This window comes from Miscanthus floridulus, chromosome 10 (assembly GCF_019320115.1).
Source record: "Miscanthus floridulus cultivar M001 chromosome 10, ASM1932011v1, whole genome shotgun sequence".
NCBI classification, from domain to species: Eukaryota; Viridiplantae; Streptophyta; class Magnoliopsida; order Poales; family Poaceae; genus Miscanthus; species Miscanthus floridulus.
The window spans coordinates 108,015,784-108,025,242 of NC_089589.1; the positions used below are offsets into that span (position 1 = coordinate 108,015,784).

The window sequence follows — 9,459 nt, forward strand, 5'->3', positions numbered from 1 at the left end:
CTTTTCATGTGCTGACGCCTAATCCAAGCTTCAGTCTTCCCTGGAAACTTGGATCGTAAGAACTCCTTATGTATCTCGATGTACGGATGCACCAATGACGAGTTCTGAAGAACTGTGTAGTGTGCTTTATTGAAATAATCGTCTTCCATGCCAATATATGTTTTCTTCCCTAAAGTTCCTTTACCACTGAGTCTCCCCTCATGTCGTGATTCGGGAACGCCAATCGGAGCAATGTCAGGAATAAAGTCAACACAGAACTCAATGACCTCCTCTGTTCCATAGCCCTGGGCGATGCTTCCTTCAGGCTTAGAACGGACTTTCACATATTTCTTCAAGACTCCCATAAACCTCTCGAAGGGGAACATGTTATGTAAGAACACAGGTCCAAGAATACTAATCTCCTTCACCAAATGAACTAGGATGTGTGTCATGATATTAAAGAAGGATGGAGGGAACACCAACTCAAAGCTGACAAGACATTGAACCACATCGTTCTGTAGAGTAGCTAGTTCCACTGGATTGATTGCCTTCTGAGAAATTGCATTGAGAAATGCACATAGCTTCACGGTGGCTAGACGTACATGTGGAGGTAGAATTCCTCTTAAAGCAACTGGAAGCAATTGCGTCATAAGCACGTGGCAGTCGTGGGACTTTAAGTTTAGGGATTTTTTATCTGGCACATTTATTATACCCTTTATATTGGAGGAGAATCCCGATGGGACCTTGATGCTGCTTAGACATTCGAACATGCTGTCCCTCTCTTCTTTGCTAAGCGTGTAGCTAGCAGGACTTAAGTAATGACGTCCATCACCTGTCTTCTCTGGATGAAGGTTGTCTCATTCTTTCATGCACTGCAAGTCCTGGCGTGCTTCAAGTGAATCCTTTGGCTTCCCGTACACACCCATGAATCCTAACAGGTTCACACAAAGATTCTTTGTCAGGTGCATCACGTCGATTGCGTTGCGGACCTCTAGGACTTGCCAATAGGGTAGCTCCCAAAAGATGGACTTCTTCTTCCACATGGGTGCATGTCCATTAGCATCTTTGGGAACAGATTCACTGCCTTGTCCCTTTCCAAATACTACTTTCACATCCTTGACCATTGCGAGTACATCTTCCCCGGTTCGGTTATGAGGCTTCTTCCGGTGGTCTGGCTTACCTTTAAAATGCTTCCCTTTCTTTCTTACTTGGTGGTTCAAAGGAAGGAATCGACGATGGCCAAGGTACACGACCTTTCGACATCTTTTCAAATATATACTGTCAAGGTCATCAAAACAATGTGTGCATGCATTATATCCTTTGTTTGTCTGACCTGAAAGATTACTTAAAGCAGGCCAATCATTGATGGTTACGAACAACATTGCTCGTAGGTCAAAGTGTTCTTGTTTGTACTCATCCCAGACACGTACACCTGGTTTGTTCCATAAAACTAGAAGTTCTTCAACTAATGGCTTCAGATATACATCAATATCGTTGCCAGGTTGCCTCGGACCTTGGATGAGGATCGGCATCATAATGAACTTCCGCTTCATGCATAACCATGGAGGAAGGTTGTAGATACATAGAGTAACTGGCCAAGTGCTATGACTAGTGCTCTGCTGTCCAAAAGGATTCATACCATCTGTACTTAAGGCGAACCTTAAGTTTCTAACCTCATTTGCAAACTCTGAAAATTCTCTATCTATCGCTCTCCACTGGGACCCATCAGCTGGGTGTCTCAGCATATTGTCTACCTTACGGTCTTCTTTATACCACCGCAACAACTTTGCGTGGTCTTTATTTCTGAACAAACGTTTTAAGCGTGGTATTATAGGAGCATACCACATAACCTTGGCAGGGATTTTCTTTCTAGGACGTTGTTCACCCTCGACGTCACCAGGATCATCGCGCCTGATCTTATACCGCGATGCTTTACATACCGGGCATTCATCCAAATTCTCGTATTCATTGCCATGGTAGAGGATACAGTCATTAGGACATGCATGTATCTTCTGGATTTTTAATCCCAAAGGGCAGACAACCTTTTTTGCTTCGTACGTAGTGGTGGGCAATTTATTTGGCTTCGGAAGCATCTTCTTTATGAGGTTTAATAAATTCCCAAATGCCTTATCGGATACACCATTCTTTGCCTTCCACTGTAGCAATTCCAGTGTTGTACCCAGCTTTTTTTGCCCCTCTTCGGCCATCGGGTATAGCAACTTCCTATGATCCTCAAGCATGCGCTCCAACTTAACTTTCTCTTTTTCACTTTCCCATTCTTGTTGTGCATCACGAATGGCATCGCCAAGAGCATCACCGAGATCATCTTCTACCGCTACCTCTTCTTCATCTCCCCCCATTGTAGTATCATCAAAGGCACCATACTGAGCAATAATATCATCAATGTCTAAATCTTCTCCTTCACCTTCTTCCATCATGACCCCGCTTTTTCCATGCTTAGTCCAACATATATAGTTTGATATGAAACCTGACTTAAGCAAATGTGAATGAAGACTCATTGAGCTTGAATATTCCTTTAAATTCTTACATAGGGCACATGGACAGCATATGAAACCATCCCGCTTATTTGCCTCGGCCACACCTAAGAAATAGTGCAAGCCCTCTATAAAGTCTTGGGAGCGACGATCGGCATTGTACATCCAATGGCGTGACATAATCTGTATTACACGACAAATTATGAAAACCTTGAACATAATTAAGTATTTTATTACACAACATAAATGACACACACACGGTTGATTAATTAACTAAGCCTGGCTACAACGTAAGCAATCCCAACTATCACTAAACAAACTAAAACTACAATGCACTTCAGTAACATAATTATTTTGTGATTGTACACAACTAAAACAGAGAAATCATTCTTCTGTTGAATATCAATAAGCTTCTCCTGCTGGCTCACTGCCTCATCAGCAGCATCCGCTACCTCAAGCGCACCCAAATTCTGCACGTATGTAGCATAATCTTCCTCCCAGTACCAACCATCGCATCCATTGCCCTCCCACTGAAATTAAAGCCAAAAAATATTTAGTCAAAAATATTCAAGAAAAGCAGGTCAATTAGCCATAATTATAAAATACGTAAGAAACTCACATCGCGATCCGGGCACTTGTAGAAAACACGACCCTTGTTGGGTCCCTGTCTCTTGACTCGGTACTCCATCACAATCTTCTGTTTACACTTGCCGCAGATAATGAGAGGGAGTTCTGGCCTCAGTCGTTTCGCAACCGAACGAGAGGCCGAGGATCCAGTAACAGTTGTCATCTACTTTCTATACTTATTTTTGCAAACTAGTGTAAATTTCATATTTTCAAATATCCATCAAATTATAGCTCAAAAACATGTTTCAATAAATAACCATCCGTACTAGTTGACCTTGCTTACGTGATCATCTCGACGAGCATTTCTCCACCGGACGGCACCGTACTTGGCCAAGGAAGAGCTCTGATTCTACGAGAAAGGGAACACGGTCTTCCACGACCGTTGCCGCTCTCCCTCGTAGAATCAAAGCTCCTCCTTGACGTCCGTTACCGCTCGGCAGAGAACATGCTCGCCGACATGAACACGGTCCGCAAGTTCAACTAGTACGGATTTTCTACAATTTTCTAACAATTTTCTAAGTTTTTCATTTCATGGAAAAATTAATTCTAAGATCACGTAAGCCACCGGGGACGAGAATGGCGCGTGCTCCAGCGAGGACGAGCGAGGCGTGATTTTGATGAACTAATTTAACTTTTGTTTATCCAAACATATATGCAAATCATCATGTGATTTTGAGCTAAAAATGACATATAAAATCATAATAAAGTCCAACATATAAAGTTACACATGCATCTACATCGCAAAATGAGATAAGCTACTGATAAAACATAAGAGGATTAAGTTTGTTACCTCCAAAATCGAAGAGCAACACCAATGGAGGGGGAGAGTGCAAGAACAACAGCAAGCTGAAGAACAGAGGCAGTGAGTTTGAATAATGGAATGGCTCGGGCTCGGGGAGGAAGAATTGAGCAGAATTATAGGCCGGGATAATTAGTCCCGGTTAGGGGGTCCAAACCGGGACTAAATATTAATCTTTATTCCCGGGACATAACCCAAACCGGGACTAAAAGCTTTAGTCCCGGCTGGTATTACCAACCGGGACTAAAGGTAAACCTTTAGTCCCGGTTGGTAATACCAGCCGGGACTAAAGATCCCTGCCCCGCGGACGACCGTTGAGCAGGGACCTTTAGTCCCGGTTGGTATTACCAACCGGGACTAAAGGGTCCTTTAGTCCCGGGGGCAAAAAATGCCGAGGCTAATGCTAAATTGGGACATCATTCTAAAGTCTGTTCTCTAGTAGTGGCACGGGACGCCAAAGTCTTGCTGCTCTTCCAAATCCAAAACAACCTTGCTTGTTTCTCCAAGACTCCTCTTCCAAATTCCGACTATAAATACCTGTCGCAAAGCAAACAAACGACGTAGCCTCGCTCTCGCCCTCATCTCCTATTCTGCATCCATCCCGTCTCGGTCGTCCCATCATCATGGCGCCGCCTCGCCACCTCTTCCTCATCCTCGTCGCGGCCGCTGCTGCCTTCCTCAGCACGACGGTTCCCGCGGCGGCGGCGGCGCAGGGGTACTGCCGGGACTCGCTGGACGGGCTGAAGGAGTGCGAGAGCTTCATGTACGGCGGCGCGGCGGCGCCCTCGGCCACGTGCTGCGCGGCGTACGAGGCCGCCTTCGACGCCGACCCCCTCTGCCTCTGCTACGTTGCGGACGGCACGTACGGGCGCGCCACCGGGTACGATGTCGACGTCGCCCACGGGCTCCAGATCCCCGCCCGCTGCGGCCAGGCCCAGCCGCCCATCGAGCTCTGCAACAGTAAGTAGCAAGCCCTCCATGCATGGTCCATGGACGCAAAACTAAACTGTTTTCTGATGGATCGGCTCTTTGTGTCTTCTTGCAGTGGAAGTGCTGGTGCTCCCTCCCTACGCGCCGCAGGACACCCCGCCGGCTCAGCCTCCGGCGGCTGCCGACGCTTCGAATGCGCAGCCACCTTCAGCTTCAGGTACGGTTAATCACCAATCGCTAACGTTGCATTGGGGGCGTATAGACAGCAGGTGCAGCTGCTCATGTCGACCGAATCTGGTGTTCTGATAGCGTTTCGTTTTATTTTGGGATTACCGCAGGGTCGTCGTCGTTGCCCGTAGCGCCACCGACGTTCACCTCTCCACCGCCACCATCCTCCGGAGCGCCAGATCTGCAGCCAGAGCTTGTCATACTTGTAGCCGCCGCCACCATCCTCCTGAATTGCATCTAGACCCATCCTCAACTCCATCGACGCTACTTAATTAGATAGATTGATATTTATGATAACGTGTACCCAACAGATAGGATGATATGGGAGGTCATTACATAGTTTCAGATTGATAGCAAGTAGTAGTAGTAGTAGTAGTAAAACATGCTAAATCATGTTTTAGGAACATCTTAGGAGGTGCTTTTTGTTAGCCCACGGGATCACCGGCTCAGATGAGTCGACCACTCACCAGTCTTGCCGACCACGGCCGAGCACGACAGAGGTTGTCCGACCACACACACTATAGCTAGAGGTAGAAGAAAAGGGAGAACAGAGCATACACACAGCAGAGACACCAGCGTTGGCCGAAGCCCTGTATAGGAAATAACAAATCTGAGCTCTCTTTGTTGAGTTGCAGTGGCAAACTATATATACAACTCTACCAATCTAATCCTAGTACAGCTGTCCTGCTGCAACAGTGACTAGATAACACAGCAGGGCTGACTCTGGCGCCTGCCCCGGCATGTGGTTAAAGTCCGGCAGGTGAGCCATTCGGCGCCTGTCTCTACAACAGCTACAGTACCACAGCAGAGGGCATTTTCGGCGCTGCCTTCCCTGCCCTGTGTTCATACAAGGAAACAGTAGATTATCTAACAATTCTTCCCCTAATCCTACTGCTAACCTTTGTACCCCCTCCATGCTGATCATCTCCTTCAGCTCTGTGAGTCGAAGACGTCCAAGCGGCTTGGTGAGGACATCCGCGAGTTGCCGACCAGTTTCGACAAACTCGATGACGATCTGCCCTCCATCGACACAGTCCCTGAGGAAGTGAAACTTTACGTCGATGAGTTTGCTCCGGTCGTGCAGAACCAGATTCTTCGTGAGGGCGATGGCGGGCTGGTTGTCCACCATCAGTGTTGGAGGGTGAGCTTCCGTACCGGTCCGCTTGCCCAGCAGCCGGCGCAGCCACACAACTTGGCACGCCACTGTGGCCGTCGCTATGTACTCTGCCTCGCACGTATACAGCGCCACCACCTTCTGTTTCAGCGACAGCCATGAAATTGGAGCTGACCCGAGGAAGACGAGCACGCCAGAGGTGCTCCGTCGTCCGTCGATGTCCCCCGCCATGTCTGCATCGCTGAACATAGTGAGCTGTAGCCTACTCCCGCCGGTTTTGGGGAAGATGATTCCCTGATCCACCGTCCCCTTGACGTAGCGCAGTAGCCGCTTCACAGCAGCCCAGTGATCCTCTCTGGGATCCTCCATGAAGCGACTGACGTAGCCCACGGCGAACGCAATGTCTAGCCTCATGTGGACTAGGTAGCGCAGACCGCTAACGATGCTTCGATAGAGTGTTGCATCTACCTTCGCCATGGTGCTGGCCTTCGTCAGCTTCAGCCGCTCCTCCATCGGAGTCACGCATAGCTTGCACTCAGCCATGCCACTCCGCTCCAACAGCTTCAAGGCATACGTGCTCTGACCGAGCGTGAGTTCCTCTTTCCCCTATCTCACCTCGATGCCGAGGTAAGAGAGAGTGCGCCGAGATCGCTCATTCGAAAATGAGCCACCATCTCGGGCTTGAAGCTGTCGATGTCCTTCGCACGTACACCGGTGACGATCAAGTCGTCCACATACATGCCGACAACGAGCTCCTCCTTCCCCCGTCGCAACGTGTAGAGCACGTGCTTGGTTGCGCATCTTGTGAACCCAAGCTCGCCCAGCGTGGCATCAAGCTTGGCGTTCCACGCTCGTGGGGCCTACCGCAGCCCGTAGAGCGCCTTGCGCAGTCGAAGCACCCTATGCTCCGCTCCCTTGATGGCGAAACTCGGAGGTTGCCTGACGAAGACCGTTTCCACCAGCTCACCGTTGAGGAAGGCCGATTTAACGTCCAGGTGATGGACGCGCCAGTCCTTTGCTGCTGCCAAAGCTAGTAGCAAACGGACAGACTCCATGCGCGCTACCGGCGCAAAGACTTCCTCGAAGTCGATGCCCTCGCGCTGAACAAAGCCTCGGGCCACGAGGCACGCCTTGTGCTTGACAATGGCACCGTGCTCGTCCCGCTTGACTTTGTGCACCCACTTTAGGCTAATCGAACGGCATCCTGGAGGTGGATCGATGAGCTCCCAAGTCTCGTTTTCCTCGATCACCTTCATCTCCTCCAGCATCGCCCATCGCTAGTCTCCATCGCGCTCGGCCAGCCAGCTCTTGATCATTGAGCAGCCGACCAGCCAGGCCCGAGGGCCCTGTGCCACCGATGATGTCATCCAGCCTGCGGAACCACACCTCCTCACCTTCGTGGAAGGCATCCACGAACTCAGTGATGTCACTTGGAGGTGAGGCGAACTCGATCGGTGTTGATGGAGTTCCCTGTTCCACTGGAGTGCTCGGCACAGCACCTGAAGTGCTCGGCACCACTACTGGATAGCTCGTCACAACTCCTGCAGTGCTCGGCACTACTGCAGGAGTGCTCAGCCTCAGTCTTGGAGTGGTCGGCACCACTGCAAGACCTCTTGGCTCCGCTACGGGAGTGCTCGGCACCTGTCCTGGAGTGGTCTCCACCACTGTAGGACCTCCCGGCACCACTCCTAGCGTGCTCGGCATCTCTCCAGGAGTGCTTAGCACTCCTCCCGGAGTGCTCGGCATCCCTCCCGAAGTGCTTGGCACTGCCCTAGGAGTGCTCGGCTCTGTTGCTGGAGTTCTCGGCACCCCTCTCGGAGTGCTCAGCACCTCTTCCCCAGCATCTCGACCACCGTGGATGACCAAGTGCTCGACGACGAAGGTGCTGGTGAAGCCGTCAGCTTCCCCCGTGCTCGGACTATTCTAGTCCCAAGCCACCTTCTCGTCGAACACGACGTCGTGCGAGACAACCACCTTGTCTCCGCATGCGTCATAGAGCCGGTACGCCTTGATACCCTCCGTGTAGCCCAGGAACACCATCGGTGTGCTCCTGTCCTCTAGCTTGGTGAGGATCGGCTTCGTCTTCCTGACATGGCTGATGTAGCCGAATGTCCGGAGGAAGGACATGCTCGGCTTGCGTCCATACCAAGCCTCGAACGGCGTCATGCCCTTCAGGGCCTTGGTGGGAGCGCGGTTGAGGATGAACACCGCCATAGTCACCGCCTCACCCCAGAACCTTGCCGGCATTCCCTTGGCCTTCATCATGGATTGAGCCATGCCAACCACCGTCTGGTTCCGTCGCTCCACCACGTCATTCTGTTGTGGCGAGTACGGCGCGGTGTGGTGTCACATCACACCCTGATCCGTGCAGTACGCAGCGAACTCCACCAAAGTGAACTCGTCGCCCCGATCAGTCCTCAGCACACGGAGCTTCTTGCCGCTCTCGGCCTCTGCGCGCATCTTAAACTTCTTGATCACCACCGCCGCTTCGTCCTTGCTCGTTAGGAGTTGCAGCCACATGTAGCGACTGCAATCATCCACGAGTAGGAGGAAGTACCACCGACCACCATTTGTGGCTGGCGTGATCAACCCGCAGAGGTCGCCGTGGACGAGCTCGAGAGCGTCCTCCGCGTGATACTTGGCCGCCTTTAGGAACGGTAGCCTCCTCTGCTTCCCGGCCAGGCAGCTATCACACAGCTCGCCTCCATGCTCGATGTGGGGTAGCCCTCGGACCATCTTCTCTAGCCGACCAAGAGCGTCGAAGCTGAGATGTTCGAACCGGGCATGCCACAACCATGGCTCCTCGATATGCCTTGCCGCCAGGCACACCGGCTGCTCTACCTTCAGGTCGAGCAGGTACAACCGGTTTAAGGACCTCTTCACCTTGGCAAGAAGTTGCTATTCCTAGTCCCTGATCCTGAGGACTCCGTCCTTGATCAGTACCTCGCTACCACGCTCATCCAGCTGACCAATGCTGATGATGCTTGAACGCAGCTGCGGGATGTAATATGCATCCATTAGCACGCGGTGCTCCCCGTTCTAGCACCTAAAGATGATGGTGCCGCGCCCTTCGATTGCCACTCTTGAGCCGTCACCAAACTTCACCGTACCGGTAACATCGTCGTCGAGCTCGGAGAAGACTGCCTTGGAGCCCGTCATGTGGTTGCTGGCACCAGAGTCCAGATACCACCGCTGCTCCTGCTCAGCGCCACACGTCCGACGTGGACTTGGGCGCGCGGTTCGTCAAGGTTGACAGCCTTCAGGGCCTTCCCAGGTCCTTCCACCAT

The 9,459-nt window shown here is 51.1% G+C and overlaps 1 protein-coding gene across 1 annotated transcript; it reads left to right on the plus strand.

Moving 5' to 3' along the window:
• Window positions 1-4,523: 4,523 nt before the first annotated feature.
• On the plus strand, window positions 4,524-5,299 carry LOC136489236 (non-specific lipid transfer protein GPI-anchored 19-like). Its single transcript, XM_066485932.1, has 3 exons — window positions 4,524-4,860; window positions 4,946-5,047; window positions 5,169-5,299. The coding sequence occupies exons 1-3, from the start codon at window positions 4,524-4,526 to the stop codon at window positions 5,297-5,299; spliced, it is 570 nt and encodes a 189-aa protein (XP_066342029.1).
• The last annotated feature ends 4,160 nt before the right edge of the window (window positions 5,300-9,459 follow it).